The sequence below is a fragment of the Lepidothrix coronata genome, unplaced genomic scaffold, assembly GCF_001604755.1.
Source record: "Lepidothrix coronata isolate B3197 unplaced genomic scaffold, Lepidothrix_coronata-1.0 Scaffold60, whole genome shotgun sequence".
Lineage (NCBI taxonomy): Eukaryota > Metazoa > Chordata > Aves > Passeriformes > Pipridae > Lepidothrix > Lepidothrix coronata.
Window position 1 is genome coordinate 3,666,202 of NW_016690240.1, and position 18,509 is coordinate 3,684,710.

General features: G+C 35.5%; 1 protein-coding gene across 3 annotated transcripts in view; it reads right to left on the reverse strand.

The window, feature by feature from the left end:
• ATP11A (ATPase phospholipid transporting 11A) overlaps window positions 1-18,509 on the reverse strand; it is a 109,991-nt gene that overhangs the window by 52,158 nt on the left and 39,324 nt on the right. For all 3 annotated transcript variants that reach the window (XM_017817376.1, XM_017817374.1, XM_017817375.1), the window contains exon 2: window positions 5,824-5,946. In XM_017817376.1, the coding sequence (XP_017672865.1) occupies window positions 5,824-5,946 (123 nt within the window). The remainder of the gene's footprint in view (window positions 1-5,823; window positions 5,947-18,509) is intronic.

The window sequence follows — 18,509 nt, forward strand, 5'->3', positions numbered from 1 at the left end:
AGGAAATTGTATTATTGTGCCTGGAAGGAGCAGTGCACAACCATGGACTCACATCCCATCTCAGGTATCGTTATCCCTGAGCTGGCACCTTAGGGAGTCCAATCGATTAAAAAGTATTTAAGCTTGACTGCCAACAATGGCTCCTGCCCCACTCACTCTCTGGCACAGTTGGGCACATCTGACTCTTCAACTCTTGCAGCATGGAATCTGACCTCCTGCTTCAGCCAGTGTGGCTGTGAGTCAGTGGATTACCTGAGCTCAAGGTGGGAATTCTGTGTTACAGCTGCTTTTAAAGCAGAGCAGTATGTTCACACTAGAAGACTCACACAACACTCCCTGCATTGGTCCCTGTCCTATACACATTGGTGTATAATCACCCTCTCTGCCCACAGAGAGTATTCTACACAATTATTTATCAGCTTCACATGACAAGGCCTATTCCCACTGTGGGCTTTGGATGCTTTTTTGACTTTTAGATGTTACTGCTCAGGGCTGTGTTTGAACTCCTCATCTTGAAACTGCTATCTCGTGGCCCTAGAGAGGCCAGACAAATCTTCCCAGTTAGGAAGCATCACTTTGGAGAAGTGTAGGACAGCCTAGGTCTCTTCTGGGTTCCAAGTGGCTCATCCTGGTGGAGGTATTTTAATATTTCCTTAAGCTTCAGTATTAACATTTCTTCTAAATGTGGCAACAAAATGAGAAATCACAGCACACTCGGTCTTTGTGGTTTTATAGTGGCACTATAAACGAGTGCTGCACAGAAGAGGTACAGCACAAGGGCATGAATTTCTGCTGAAAGAAAGGAATATTTCAACATCTGCTGAAACATGTCAGAATTATTTAACTTTATTTAACTATTAGTCACTGCGATTAAGATGACTCACAATTAATCAGATTAGCACTGAAGGTAGCTAAAGTTTCTCTTGCAATGTATAGTACTCAAAATGCAGAATTACTGTTTTAGGCCACTATCATAGAAATCAATGGATCAGTATTTGATGAGAAGTCCTAAGGAAACAGGCAGACAACAGAACACTGCAGTATTTTTGAAACAAAACCAGGATCACTTCAGGTCCACGAATATAGTATACAGCGTTTCAAAGCAGGAGTTAATAATACTACTGTTTTCCCATCTGAGTTCACCTTATTGCTTCTTTATATGAAGAACAGGAAATAAAGCTACAGCACAAGAGAGCATTTTGTGATTTCAAATAATTTAACTTCAGTGACATCTCTTAAGGCAAATTCTTCAAGTAACAGGTCTGCATCCACTGTAGATTCAACCTTGCATTTCATTGAAGAGTCATATCCCAATACTCCTCAATATCATCTTCTGGGAGTTGAGGACCTGCTGCCTCTAGTTATGTTGGTGACCTAGGCACAAGTGGGTTCTGTAGCTGTAAAAATTTCTCTTTACGAAACTACGACAGGACAAGTTTGCAGCTAGACAGGAGCACCACCACAAAATACTATGTACTGATTACTCCCAGACTGAAAGAAAAAATAAAAGACTTTCTATGTCTCTCTAGCCCAGCTTTCTCTATGGGTAGTATGGAAAAAACAATTAGATCTCCTGTCTGAAGTTCCTGGGTTTTCTAAGTTTGACACACAGGGAAGTCTCTGACCTCTTATTCAACAGGCTATTCCTATCCAGGCATTTCTGAAATTTTTGGTTCTTTCTTGTGCTTCATTCTTTAGGTTGTCTGTCAGAAGCCATAAGCAGCTGTAATTAAACATGTTTCTACAGAACTCCATGCTGTTGACTCAAAAGAAGATTTTATTTTTGGTACAATTTTTCTCTCTGTTCAAGAGACAAATCTACATATTCAGTTAGTCTTCAGTTCATTGATTCAGCTAGAATGGGAGATGCAAATCCCTACTTTGTCTACAAAATGAGATCTTGGAGGCATAGCAGTTCTATAAAGATACCAGATCAATTTCAGGAAAAGATAATTCAGATGGTGAAAAATATTAACAAATTAAAAACAAACTAAAAACATCATCATGCCACTATATTAATCCATAGTTTGTTGTGTATTGAATGATCTGCACATGCCTCAAAAACTCTACAGCTGGTGTGGGAAAAGGTAAGTCCAACTCTAAGCAAAGGCATGAACTAGCTTCCACACAAACAATTATTGAACAGGTTAAGGTTATTCTGCCTGGAAAGGAATATAGTGGAAAATCAACGGAATCAAACAGGGAATAACAGTAATTTTCAGATTCAAAGACTTCAAATATGAACTCAAATTAACACAAAGTTACAAAATGAAGGTTCATAGTTTCTTTTGGCAAACATTTCTACAGTTTAACTGTGCCTGAACCATGTATTCTGAGAATTTACATGGGTTTAAAAGGTATTTAATTAAAGACTATTAAAAACAAAATCATACCTTTTGGCTCACAAATGGCTAAGTCACTGAGCACCAAACACCCAGAGAGTATTCTGAGGAAGTATCACTCTATATGTACTTCTTGCATACTCCCCTAAGGATCTACTGCTGGTGACAATGTACTGTGACAGAAGGATCTTTGGTAATTCTTAGCTGATCAGGCACATCTCTGTACTACTACACATGTACAGATACTCTGTTTAGCATACTGACTGGGGTACTCCCAGCACAAAAAGCTTGGACCTTAAGGAAGTTTTGTATTAAAAAGTTATTTCATGATTTATCAGTCTTGAAAAAAAAAATAAGATGCTTCTGTTATCCTGTGTCAGAAGAAGGAACAAGATTGTTTCCTACCCAGTTTTGCTAACCGGTACGTGGTTTAACTTGGTTTCCTTTTGACCTAGCAGTTCTACTAAAAGCTAATTTCAAAATGTGTATAATTTGTTAAAGAATAAAAGCAAGTCACCTCCCTGCCAATTCAGTTGCTTTCTTTCTTCTCATTTGAAACATTAGGTTTTTCTACCAGCTGACATTTTGCCATGCTGCATCACTGTCATGTGATAAATTCAATCAAGGGCACATAACAACCACTTTAAAGGCTAACACCCTAGGCAGCTGAAGTAGCTAAAAGTCAGATCAACATAAGGATCCACATTACAAAGGTCACTATCTCTAGAACATAAACAAACTGCTTGCACAATCCAAAAGACATAAGTTTTTTGCCTCTATTGTTTCAACACAGCCCTTCTGCAATACACTCTTAAAATCATAATTGAACTAACACATCAAACCAGTAGAACACTTATGTCTTGCCCAGGTCTGTCTCTATAAATTTTCATGACCAGGAATGTGTCATTAAGTAGACAGAGTATTAATCAGATTCCAGTGTGACTTTGCAATATACAAGAAATATCACTCTGTACTCAAATAAAATAACTATCTTGCTGACACCAGGAAGCCTCTGCTGAAGCACAGTGAAGTATACCTTTGGCAAGACTAGGAAAGTTTAAGGTTCATATTATTGCCAGCTGCTGTCTTTTTCAGGGCATTATGACATGACATTTGTTAGCATAGCAGCACACAGACAGACTAATTGATGAGGTTTCCTCATGGTTTTAAACTACCCTTTTTAGAAATTCAATGTGTCTTAAATTGGTAAAATATGTACTTGAAAGTCCAGAGTTCCTCATCCTTGAAGAGCAATCATATACCTTCTTACATAAGCACTTAAGACCTATAAAAGCACAGCTGAAAGTCTGTCTCGCCGATGAAAGATGAAGTAAGTATCCTTCACGGCTCAAGTAACATTACACAGTTTGCTTGCATGTATCTTTATTCTATTCTGACAATTACGGATTTGCCACCTTTATGCGGTATATTTGATAGTTTTTCAGGACACTTATGTCTGTGTTTCCTACATTGTAATAGATGCCCCCAAAGCAAGTAAGGGACAAGGACAGGGTGAAAAGATTAGTTAGCTTACAGACGCAGAATGAATGCAAGTCAAATCACAGTGGTGCTCTTTATTCAGGCTGTTTGGGATGGTGCATGTAAATAAGAGTTTTCTTGAAAGGGACAGCACAGAAACTTCTCATATACCGGCAACTGTCAATAAAACAGCTTTCAGCAGTCTAAAGAACTGTTCAATATTATAAAACATTTCTGTGAACTCTGTTCCCTCCTGAAATATCACCACTGTATTTACTTTCACAAAGACAACCTATATTTTATTTTTAAGTGAGAGAAATTTAATCAATAAACAGAAAAACTGAGAAACATTGTATATATATATATATATATAAAATGTATATATTTTCACTAATACCTGTTGTTTACGAAAAAATATTTACAGACACAGCTCACAACTAGAGTTTCACATTAAAAACATTCAACTAAACATACTTTATATCCAAATAAAAATACAGTGAAGTCTCCTTTCTGAACTAGTTGAAGTCATACGTATTTACTAATTGCTGCCAGGGATTCCTCAACTCAATCCAGGTCTAAGTCATACTTAAAAATCTCACTCTGTAACAGTAACTTGAAACTTCCACTAATTTAATATTCACAAAAAAGTGTCAAAACACCTTGCAGAGTTGAGCAGGATGGTTTTATTTCAAAAAGTATCAGCCATAACTTCAATGACTTTATTTATATAAAACCCAGATGAAACGTATGAGATGAAAAACAAGAAGATTGTCACAGCAGTACCAAAATTTGCATAAAATGTGTTTACCCTTCCATAATTCAAAAGCCAATACAAATCAACATGTAGAGCACAGGATTTACTACTGTATCAGTTTGACTGTACTTCATCTGCATTATTCACTGCATTACCTTTTGAACAATCTAATTAAAGATGCTTAGATACTATGCTGCTTGTCATTATACTGTTTCTGAATGAAGTACAGAGAGAAGGTACTAAAATGCAAAATCTCACATGACACTGCTTGTGAAAAGTGTGGGTTTCATTTCAGCTTTGCCATTATGTTAATGGATGGCAAGTGTTTGGATCCACGAGAGCAAGCACTCAGTTCCTTGAGATCAAAATGCTACTAAGGTTCTTAAAGTGTCTGTGGATTTGACATACTGTTCAAAAAGAAATTCTCTCAGTAAAGCAGCTATTCTTTTGAATTCATTATTTCATAATTGGTTGGAGGTGTGTGCTCACAAAGATTAAAATCCAAACACAGTAATAACTTGGACTTCTTGAGTTGTCAGCTGCAAACGTCCATTTTTTCATGCCACTGCAACACAAACTTTTGGTTAAACCAAGCCAGCTGGAGAGTAACAATATCCCAACTGTTCACAGAAAGCTGCTGAAACTTATGGAAGTTAAAGCTTACTAGTTGAAGTGGGGAACAACTCGAAGGTTTCTTAAGGGCACAAATGTATCACAATACCAAGACTTTAAGAATAATTCACACTTGCATGTGTATAACAAAAATTATTATTTCTATGGGGTTTTGTCAATATGAGCTTTTGAAGGGAATGACACTTATGCTGGAGATAGCATGATGAATTTAAGTGCTCCACAAATGAAGCTATTCCTAGTACTTTGAGGTATTGCTTAGGATTACAAAGGATGCAGTCTTTACTTGGAGTCTTTACTCCAGGATTGCCCCAAATGAAAAGTGCTTTCTTATATTCTTTCTTACTTTTCCTTTGTGGAAAAGCACATTACTCAAAACTGTACTATATTATATACTACAGTAAACAATGGAGAAGTCATTTTATTTCTATTCATATTGGAGGCAATTTGGCTATTAGTTTCCGTAGAAAAATAAGATACCTTCATTCTACCTTTGCTGGTCAGTGGAAAGAAAAAACATGCAGGAAGTATAGGAAAAAAATCTTGAAAGAGATAAATGAACACATACAAAATAACTTCAGCTCATTTATGTACGTGAGTGAAAGAAAATAATACTACCTTTGATGAGACTATTCGGTTATCTGGAAATCTCTGTGGAATGTAGGCTTCAGTGCCTGGAGGTGGTTCACGATGCCCAACATAAATAGTCCGACTGTCCACCCAATTCTCTTCTCCAGCACACTATTGGGGGAAAACGTTATTGTGTCAGTTCATTCAGTATTTCTGCAGTAAGATGGGTCACACACTGAATTAACTAATCACGTGCTTGATCATTAACACATACACAGCCACCAGTGCAGTGGTATAGTACAGAACATATTCCTAATACTTAGAGAAGCCCAGGTACCAGCAATTTCAACATTATCATATGGTCAATTTAAATAGTCATAATATTAAACTCAAACCCTCTGATTTGTGTTGTAACAATGCATTTACATATACTTTTGTTAAGCACGTTAGAGGCAAGATTCTTTTCTGCATCTTCAACAGCTACATTTATTTAGTATGTTAAATATGTCCTGAAAGTGCTCCTGGGCACTGGTTCTTGGCTGTCTGTCTCTATGGGTAAACTGTCAGACTGCTACCAAGCAAACTAACCCCAGACATAGAGCATGAGTTTGGTAGTTAATGCAGCCAAAGCATCATTCCCCAAAGCAGCTGGATGTAGGTCAGCAGTTCTTGACAATAAGAGTTTAATCATATAGACGTGGTACCCTCTTTTCTAGCTAGTCTTGCTGTCAACACTAACAAGTCCATTTACTTTACTAGTACACACTTAACTAATAAGTCTAAATTAAAATTTAGTTCTCAAACTTACACATTCATCCTAACATTTCCTTCATTAATTCATTCCTTTATGATTTTTCCACTGCCTTAAGTGCAAAACAGGCCAAGACCAAACTTTCAACATAATTTATTGTTAAAATACACACATGAAATCCTGCAATACTCTGCAAATCTGGAGCAGTTAAGCTAAAAAACAATTATTTATGTGATGCACATGACTTTCTTGGGGGGGGAGGGAAGGAACATAAAGAGAAAACCTATTGGACTCAGACTATTAAGCAAAGAATAGCTGAGTAGTCATCAAGTAAAATGTAAAGTGAAGTAGGAGGCTTAAAGAAAAGCAACTTGTGCTATCCCAGACATTTATACAAGAAGTAGATACAAAGGACCCTAAATTATTACTATTTCTTGCACATGACAAAAATGAAGGTATTATGTTCAGAAGATACCAAAGGGCAAAATTACAAGACTAGGCATAAAACTAAAACCAAAAAGTAAATCCAAAGTTTTCCTTGGCCATTTTAATGTATTATTCAATCTTCAAGAATGTGAAAGAGTCCAACATATTAAAGGAAGACAAGCTGCTCATAATCGAAGTAAGGGTGACAGCCATTCATAAGACATGCCAATGGCTTAGAGCTTATGCTAAATTCTAACTGTCCCTGACTCAGTGGGAGAACATGTACAACATTCCTCACGTGCCAGGTGTAGCATGACTTGAAATCAGGATGTGGGTTAGTTTAAAAATCCCACTGTGTTTTCCAGCTAGACAGCTCTTCCCATATCACTGATTAGTCTTCTCACAATCCAAAGTAAAGCGCCACTTCTGAAGACCAGGTAGGATTCTTTGAGCAAACCAAAATAATTTGGAAGGAAGTAAAACAATGAAAATGTTTCTATATTCCACCTTACTTCTATGAAATGAAAAAAAAAAAAAAAAGCTATCTTTTACCATTTTATACACAATATTTTTTCATCTTGTCAGTGCACTGAATGTAAAATGCACACAAATTCTCTATTAACACTCTTGCCAAGTAATACTCCTAGAAATGCAAGGGAATGTGAGATATTCCTGTATAAGATGTTAAACTGTACAACATTTTTAAATTTTTCATAAGGATAGACATTACAGACATAAAAGCAACACAAAGATTACTCCTGATAAGTGCCTGAGTTCAGAGATGTCTATGTAAAGGGCTAATGGGAATTCCACACATGAAACTTTGAACATCAAGAAGAAAGCCCTCAGTTTCTCCTTCCCTCTACACAGGCCCAGCCTGACAATTTATTTCTTGTATTTATTACGAACCAGTCCAAGACAGCTTGACAAGGCTGTTAGTTCAGAAAAGCATTTTTTTAAAATTTCACTGTATAAATTGAATGTTTATCACAACTCAGTTAAAATGGGCCTCTGAAATTACCCATGAAGCTGCGAAGTACAAAAGACAGAGCTCTAAACAGCATTTTCCCAGCATCACCACGAGTTTTTACAGGTCTGATGGCCCTGGAGTACTGTGTCAACACTAAGTAAATCAATTTAATGTTTCACCCTGGAATTTATATCCCTAGAAAAAGGCTCTACAAAATTTACTTTAAGCATGGATATAAAACCGAGACAATCTCTTCTATTAGCTTAATTGAATCTGTTTTTATCACAAATTGATAAATTCACCACAAATGTACAAAACCAGATCTAACTTAATTTTAACTATCCGCTAGCATAAAATTTTTTTACTTTTCAATATGTTAATGGAAGGTACAAAATAAATGCACTTTACTAACCTAAGTCAACAACTTCAAGCCTCCAAATCACTCACAATTCAAGTGTAAAAATTTAGCAGGAAAGAGTAAGGCTCTGTTTTCCAGTGAGGTACAAGCTCAGTGCATAAAGTAGCATGCATTATGCACTATGACCATCAGGAAACTCACTTGTGTGAAGAAAAAGATGCTTTTAGAAAAGCAGCACTAAGTCAGGACACAGGCCACTTAAAGAAATCAAAGCACACCAACTGAATGTTTGGTAATGCCAAGCTACAAAGACAACCATGCTGATCCAATGATTCTTTTAATGCTCAGGTACTGTACATGAGAGATGACTCAGAATGACACAGAGCAACTGAAAAAAGCAATCTGATATTGCTGTCAGAACAATGAACTATATTCACTTCTTTTTTTAAGTTCTATTACTTTAGCCCATTAAGGATATGTCCAAGAAACCATAAATAAACTCTAGCATTATCTGCTTCTATTTATACTGTAAAGTTCAATGTACCGAGACCTAATTTCATTGGCACATCAATGAAGAAATGTTACTTAGCTTTTACTCTTTCAAGCAGGGTCAGCAATACCGAAAGCAAAGATCAGCAAAAGACTAAGGCATCTTTATGTAACACTAAATAAGAGACAGTTAATAGGATTGTTCCTTAAGAGTTAAAATATTAATGCATCTTTTTTTCTGATTTAAAAAAAATCAAACTGAAACTAGCTTGAGATTCACCCTCATGCTACTCTGCTAATTTTTATCTAAATTTGAATTTAAACAAAAATATATTACCTGAAGAGACAAGGGGGTTGGTATTCAATGGGTGACAGCAAAAGGATGATAGGAAGGTACTAATGGTAGCTGCTGGAAAAGTAACTGACTTTGAAAGATTCAAAGCCTTTCCAGGTATTTTATAGTAATCAGATTTGACTTACAGTTTGAAATCAAGGGAAACGCTGAATTTATTTTCCTGACTCTCCACTTGAACTAATAATTTGGGCATAATTAGCAGCAACAATCTTTGGTTCAAAATTCTATTTTCTCTCCAAATAATGTAAACACAAACATTACTCAGTTAAGTTAGTATGCATTAAATACAGCTGAAAACCAAGCTACGATCTGCTCTGGCCAGGCTGTAAATACACTTCATTGAACAATATTCTCTTACACTTTTTTGCTAAATGCTTTCTCGTTAAAACAGTACATTCTAAACACAGATTCGACAGCAACAAATTCTCCTCATCAGCTATTGCTGTGTTCACCCAGGCTGTAACTCCAGTTCTTTCACACAAATTCTTTACACCCATAGAGGGAGGTTTGAAACGCTATTTGATGTCAGTTAAGCAATTAGCACCATTGTTAAAACAATCACTTCAAAGTTTTAGGATGACAGAGATAAGCCATTATCACTTAGAAACTGCAGGAAGAACTAATGGTGCAGTTCGAAAAAACCTTCACACGTAAAAGATTTTGCTGGTATCTATTGGGATATGTTGCAACAGCTCTGCACTAAAGGCCCTTAGTTTTTAATATTTTATTCAGTGAAGAGTAAAATCTTCAATATCTCAGAAAGTTGTAATTAAAAAAACAATCAACTGTTTTTACTTTATAATATTGTAAGGAAACCGTCATCCTTATCATATACTATTTACCAAACCATGAGATCATATAGTCTCATCTCCATCTTCATTTGTCAAACATACTGAGTACCTCTTCTTTTACACTTGATGCCATTCTGCAGGTCAATGTGCAGCCCTCTCCCTATGCAAACAATGGCAGTGTGTGCAAATTCTTACCTAACCTTTAAAAATTGCATCAAATCCGCAGTCCTTTCAAAGATAAATCTGATCTATAAATCACAAAAAGTAGAATCCCTCTAAAGAAATGACAATTTTTAAAAAATCTGTTTTCTATAATTGCTAGTAAAATAGATTAAGAATTTAAATAATCCACTTTGAAAAAAAAAATCTCATTAATTTACATGTATTTCTTTGTGAAGGTAAAGTGTAAAATTCTCATCCACTTAAAGGATCTCAGTAAGATTTAAAATGCTAGGAAACTCAGACCTAGACAGGGAGCACTTAAGAGTTACATTTTGTTCAAAGCATTAAATCAGCCCTCCATATGAATTGGCCAAGCTCAGAACAAAGTGTAAGTAAAACTTGAAAAGCTGTTAAAATTGTTCTTATATTTCATATGAATATAGAATGGCACAAAAAATAATTCATGTAATCATCAAATTCCCTATCAGGTTTTATAATTAGAAAAAGGGCTACCTCAATATGATGCTCTGTAAGCAAATTACTTCAGGCACCTCTAAATCGTACGGACATATGCCATTACATCTATAGTTTAATGGAATACCAAAATGCAACACTTCAGAGGCAACCACAAAAAAGCCAGAACAACTCTCTCCCAGAAACTCCTACAACTAATTAACACATTTCCTATGAAATATGTCACCCATAGTAGGATCTGTTGCCACAGAATATTTACTACTGCATTTCTTTTCAGTAAATGAATTAAATCCTTGGATGATGACTTTCATTACAAATAACATTTGAAATCAAAACTCTCCCAAATCAATTGCCTACATATGACACAATGTTGTATGTAAGTATATGAAGAGGGTTAAGAAAGAGTAGATAAACAGTCTTTGACTACAAATAGGGTATTTAATTTATGACTCTCAGGAAAAGCATGTGATTAGAAGCAAAAGTGGGCATATTTTAACTACAGAAAATGGTGCTAGGCCCACAAATAGATTTTCCAGCCAAGCCATATCTATCCTATTTGGTGGATCCTGGTTTTCTGATCTTTCTTTCCACCTCCTGTAAGGGTCTGTGCATGCAGGCAGAAGGGGAAATGGATTCATAGCAATAGCTTGCAATAACATTATGTGAAATTGCTTGATTTTGTGAAGAGGAAACACAGAAATATGACAAAGAAAAGATGTAAAGTACTGTAATTCACAACTCTCAGAACAAGCATTCTGTCACAACAGCAAATATTCCAGTTTCTGTAAAACACCTAAAACTTCTGTATATGTACTTAAATATAAACTTTATCTCTGCCTTCCACTTTACGCCTCCTTGAGCACTGTACTTAGAATAAAAGGTTTCTGAAGCCATCCTAACACAGCAATGTTCCAATCGTGTCACATGAGCTGGCACAGGACATTGCAGTATAGTACTTTGTAGACAGTTAAATTCTCCTTCCTGATTTCCAGTTTGGAATGTCATCTTTAACTGAATTTCACATACTCTGAATGGTTGAACCATTTGACTTCCTGAATGACAAGGCCAGTCATCTATATTCCTCTTAAAGAGTTACAGTAATTCTTTGTTTCACATACCTAAAAACTAACCCCAGTTATTTGAGTGGGATTATGATCTTTTCTAAGCGGTCAATTTAAATTCCAGATATTGCTGACATACTGGTCCAAATAGCTATCTGTGATGCTTGTGCTTTCTCTTCAGGTGAAAGAGTCTTGTTCAGTTTCCCTGTTTATTTCAATGAAAAGTAGTAATAAAAGTGATACAAATTAAAGTCTCCTATTCCATTCACATACACAATCTTCAGCCAATTTCAAGGAATCACTGGAATGACAGCAAAAAGGTTCATCTGTGAAATATGTGAATTTCTGGATAGCTGGAAAAATGCTTTTGCTTCATTCCTTTTCCTTCCTCTCACCGTACTGGTTCTGACACATTTTGCTCCTTGCTGCCAGTGAGACAGGGACACAGTTTTCCTCCTTGTATGTCTTCCCAGTCCCAGTGAAGAACCTCCACTACACGGAAATCCCTTCAAGAGTGTCTCACTTGCAATTAGAAAGGCAAATGAGAAACAAACTATACTGCAAATGGAAGTGATAAGAGAAACTGTAAGGGAAAGTGTCACATAAGACACATGATATTTGACAGCCTTAGCACTTTAATTAATTAAAAACCAACTTTATATCTAAGCAGCTCCAGACCAACAGCTGAAATTTTTTAAGGTTTGTGGAGAAAATTTACAGCTTCCTTAGGCGCTAACAAAAGCCGATAAACAACAAGAGCAATTTTATTTCTAGCAAGCCAACTAAATGCCATTAAGATTTGCACGCAGTGCCAGTCAAACTCAGCATATCTGTAAAGATACTTCTAAAGAGAAAGTTGTACAGATACTTCAGAATCTGCAGGGATTGTTTTACTCTCTTAGTTGCCAGGAAATACTTCTATTTGCAGTAATTCATTAATAAACAAACAAACAATCTAAAGAGATTAAAATTTTCAGGTTAAAATTAATTGAAATTTAAAAAAATATTGTTTTTACAGATTCTAAAGAAACATGAGGATGGAGGGAGGCAAGCTGCAGTTTATTTTCATTCATTCAGAAAAAGTAATAAAAACAGAAACACCATACTATTTGTTTTCTTTCCAATGAAGATACTAAATGATTAAGAAAAAAAAAAAAAAAGAAAAAATACCTACTGTGAATCTTTTCAAAAGAACAAATTAATGCATATGGAGACAACAGGCGCTGGCATGACTGACAAGATCAGATGCAACTAAAGTCATTCCTAAGTGGTGTTCTTATAGGAGCTTCAGGTTATACAAAAGTGAACATATTCTAAAAATATGCCTTAAATTTAGAACAGTAAACTGCTCTACCATCAGGCTTCAAGTAAACATGATCAGAAGTGGTCACACTGACAACACCTACAAGGACTTTAGCAAACAAAAAGTGAAGAATCAAATTTCCAGCCTGTATTCCACAAAGGCAATTAAAAGATATGGGCTTCCATATGCTTCTTTATACTTAGTACAAGGGCTGTCAAAATGCCTCATCTACATGTTTGCCAGTTTCTAAATTGTTCAAGTAAGTTATGGCTGAAAAAAATGAGTAGTTAACTATTGCACTCTCCAACACAGGCTACCAACACAAGGCTGAGCAGATCTGTTCCTACTTTCACTAGAGAAATATAAAGCAGTGTTGCTGACAAGAAAACGCTTTCCTTCATTGTTAACCCTCGTCATCATGTTGAAATCTGTAACACGAGTTCACTGCAAGTAGTAACAACTACTCACTGTCCTGACCGTCAGTTCTTGTTAGACTTCAAAAGGATTTTCATTCCTAAGTGAATACAGAGCTAGTGAAGCTATGATTTCAGCAGACAGAAGGTGGTACAACTTGGTGGTATCATCATATAAGACAACAAATCTAACAATTTGTAAAATGCTGGTCTTGCAGATCACTGAGTCAATGACCAAAGAGCGTCCGAACATTGTTACATAAACTGTTCCATCCATATTAATCCAGATCTTATGTTACATATTTGTAGTGGAGAGTCACCAAAATATTTATTGTAAACTCATTTATATCTCTATGTCTATACATATTTAACTATTTATACTTACCTGATACTGAACTACAGTTTCTTAATGAGCAGTAACTTACTATGTAACACTTTTTTGGTTTTTTTTGCTACACAAAGACTACTTAAAAAAATTAGCCTTCCAGTGTATGTCTGTACCTATGCCACCATACATACTGCAGATCAGGCTGCAATCTTATCAGAAGCAATTAACCAAAAAAAAAAAAAGAGAAAAAATACCACGAGTGTTCCTGAAAGCTGTACAACTCACACCACTAATATCTGTTAGTTTTCCACACCTTGTGGTGGGGGAGAAACCTAAATCCTCAGCAAAATTAGCAGGTGTCATGTTTGGACAATTTTTCAAATGAAGGTTTTGCTCATGTAGTCCAGCCCTGCACTTACTCCCTGTGACTAAGGCCAGACTCTGTTGACCTACAGAACTACCCAAAGAAGTAAAAAAGGTATAGTAAAAGTGACAAGCTTTCCCTGCATTACTGGTAAATTTATCAACAGCCTGGAAGCCCTGGCATTAGTCAAAATGACAATATTAGTAACCAAATTTCTAATATGAGTAATTATATTTTGCCATACTCCCTGCAATGTAACCTGCAAATTATCTCTGTCTTCTAGAGGCAACTGGTTTTGAGTGCTATTTAAAAAAACATAACCCCAGCATCCCTATACTTTATCTTGAAGAAATCTTGAATTTATAGTTCAAAAATAACTTGGCTGCTTGGAATCATAAGTTCTAAAGCACTAGAAGCTCCCCAGAATTTTCCTTCATCTCCATGCTTTTTACTGCACATCAGGACCAGATCTCACATTATGCAAATTCAGCTTGGTGAACACACAGATAGACACACTTTGATACAGGGCAGGACCATAATCACAGATGTTCAGAAAGTTGATGAAATATTTGGAGATATTGGAAAAACTTTCAACATACTTCAAATTCTTCAATAATTATACAATAGTATTCCAGTACGCTTCTGGAACATTAAAGGAATAAAACATTTTAAGCTATTATTTCTTCCAGTACTGCAAAGCAATACTATATATTCAAGTATTTGAAGGGGAAAAAGTCATGTGCTGATTCAGGTAAGAGTCCACAAACAAAAATGTTACAGTTTTACCTACTGTCACACAGTGTTACTAATGAAATGCCACATTCACTCCTCATGCATAATAGTGAAGAATTTTCCAAAACCAGCAGGCATCAGGATCATAAATCTGACTTCAGATAAAATCTACACTGATGAAAGGCAAGTTTTAAACTTATGAAATGGCATGAAGGACATTCGCTACCTTTGAGTGTTCATGTCAGGAGTATGAGTAAACCTACCCATGATGCATAAAAAGCTTTATGACACCAATAACCACAAGATTTTAGAATCCTTTTTGTTTTCACTGCGCTTGAAAAATGTGAATTCCATGAAGATTAAATATTACTTGACAATTCCTTTGATGCAGTGAGCTTTTTAATATTTACTTTTACTCTCAAAAACACATTTAAGGATTTACAACTGAACAATATGAAGTACAGTAAATATTTCACAACTTCGTACTTTCACAAACATCAAAAGAATTATTTCAAGAACTTCTAGAGTAACCAATCAAATATTTATAAAAAGTAAACTATCAGCATTTGCTATTAGTTGTATTTTTAGATATTCATACAAACCCATTATTTTATATTAGAGCTATTTCCTTTGTCATATATAGTCAGATACAGAAAAATATAAGTAGCATTTCAAAAAAATTAGTCATGATATAAAATATAAAAAGTGACTGCTCAGTTACAAGCTTGCACCAGTTGCTATTCAAAAAAAAAAAAAAATCTAGAAAGTTCAGAACACCTACTTTACAAGAATTTAATCACAAACTTGAGAAATCAAAATAGCCAATGCTTAGTATTTAAAACTGTGAAAATGAAGTTTGGTAACTAAACTCTTCAGTAACTAAGGTCAGAGAAACTCCAATACTTAACTAATCCCTGAACAAGCAGGACACTGGAAATCAAGGACAGACTTTTAGTTTTCACCATCCTAAATTGTTCAGTGAAGACTGGGTGAAGTTTAAAACAAAATATCATTAATAATACAGAGAGAACTTCTGATATAGCAAAGGTGAGGAACACTCAAATAAAACACTTTTTTTAACATACAGTCAGTGGCCTGTAAGTACTAGAAGTTGATCCACAATGACTGACTACCCTGAGTAAACATTTCCTACTTTTAAAATACTAATAAAATACTAACAAAAGCATTAATGATAGCCATGGAATTCATAGTAAGATCAACACAGTATACCCAACACATCTGAAGTCAAGCTCCAGTACACTAAATACAGTGTGAAAGACCATCTCTTGATCAAAGCAGAGAAGGTTCAAATTATTTTATTTTAGCAAAAACTGTAGCTACTTCCCACTTTAAAATGTAAATCACACACTCCAGCATTTATCTATAGCTGAACAAGCAAGGTCCAAAATAATGCTATAAGTCTTGTCTCAGTGTAATTATACAATATTGGGGACATGTTTTTTAAAGCTTTCAATGATTCATGTACCTTCTTTTATTTATATGTGGAAGAAGAAATGTCCACATTGCACCTCAATATATCAAAACTGTTCTGTGTCCTTCACATAGAATAGCAAAGATATTTTTCAAGAAAGACTTTTCTATCAAGTCTAGAACTGTACTGTACATTGAGATTAATATATTCTAAGCTGCAATGATTTTGATTATAAAGGCAAAGGAGGTTATGCAGGTTTGTCTGGGATGAGACGATAAGTGTAATCTCAACCTCCACATGTCTGCCACTCAGTGATACAGAGAAGAGGTCTGACAACCTTTTGATGCTGCAGGTTTCTATTCAGCAGCAAAAGCATACATAAGAACACAAGAGAAGCCATCTACTTCTAGGCTTTGATATACTGCTGTGATTTCTTTGATATGGGGAGGGATGGAGGCAAGTAGTTACAATACATCAACCTCTAAAAACAACTTGTGATGGGATAGTCTCTTTTTGCATAAAGCTCTCTCAGGACTCTAGAATCTACAACACCAAAACAACAACAAACCACCACCATTTTTTCCCTAGGCAAATACACTCCACAACGTTAACTCACATCTCTAAAAGCTCACATCTTTAAAAGTCTCCCTAAAGAAATGCTTCTCAAACTTCAATGGCTGATCTGCCAGCCCTGTCCTTCGCCAATGACAAGCAAAGAAAAAAAAAAACCAAGGGGAAAAAGACCCCAAACCACATTTTCTCCTCAATAGAAGACCAGAAAGGAAACCAACATAAGCTAAGAGCAGCTTACAGAAGGTTGACAGTCTCCCACACCCTACATTTAGAGAAATCCTACTGTAAGTAAACTCCCAGTACGTGCTGGCAGGAAACACCTCTATTTAGCAAATTTGAAAAAACATGTATGTACCTAAGGACATCACAGGCCCAACAGATCCTTAGGAACAAAGTTGAGTATACCAGGCTTTTGGTTAGCCTCTATGACAGATTATCTTAGAAAAGAGAAAAACAAACAATTCATCTTTAAATACAAGAATGGTACCTGAAAGATATTACTTGAACTGAACAAGTATCAAAAACTCTTTGAACCAGAATCATCACGATTATCTATCTTAATGTACTGTGCATGACAGGCTAAAGTACCTACAAACAAACAGCTAGCTAGTCATAAAAAGCACATTTGGTAACATTTTGCTGTTTAAAACAAATACACTTATGCAAGAAATTGAATTATTACAACAGTGAAAAAATATTTCTGAAAGCAGTCCAATAGACAGGTTTTCTTTTAAAACTATTAGTTTTTATGATCAATTTAAAAATACTGCCAGAAAACAGTGTGCCCTCCAATCTGTCTCTTCCTGTTAAACTAGGAATTCCTGGAATCAGTACAAGCAAAAAAATCCAAAACTTCAAGTCCTCAGTTGCTGGAAAATTGGGTGAGGAGAAGTAATGAGGAATTTTTAAGTAGCTTGTCATGCTATATTGGTTTACATTTCTTTTTGCAGGGAACAAATGAAAATTAAGTCTAAAAGTCAATATCCAATACTCTTGTTATACTCTAACATATATTCCAAATAATGCTTATTTCAAAAATACACAACAATTCTGTACTTTGTAATCATTTAATAATATCTGTGAATAAGGAAGTGTGAATCAGATTTATTGAGCAATATGATTGACTTCAAAGTTCAATGAACTGTAAAAAACTGTCCATATTCGGAGCAGAGGCTTGGACCAAACAACTTCCACATGTAAATAATTTTAGGAGAGGCAATTTTATGCTCTCTCTAAAACCAGCTTACATGAGTTTATTGACCTCCAGGCCAATTTCAGCACAACTGTGTTTGTAAACAAAAGTCTGTGCATGCAAGACATTTATTTTATCAGGTAATCCTTTACCTTAAATCTTTAATAACATTGAAAGCCAAAGGCAATGACTAAGTCAAGTCAGAAATCATTGTTCTAGACTCACTTCTTTGTTCCCCCAAAAATGCCGTAACATAAGATTCTACTTCACCCATACACACAAATACACACTCCTAATGAATGAGCTATGTTTGATTCTCACAGAAGAGCATATTATTGCCTTTGTAAAATCTGCATGTTTTCAAATGGTTTTGAAAACATGCTGCACACTTGAGGACATGTATCCTGCTGGCAGGATCATCTGTCCTGTAGGCAAAGAAAGTGGGGAAAGATAACAAAATGATAGCACCAAAAATAAAACTTCAGGTGATAGTTCAAGGAGTATTACTACAAATGAGATAAGTAATCCTTGGCAGTGATCTGGTTGGTAGCACAATGTCT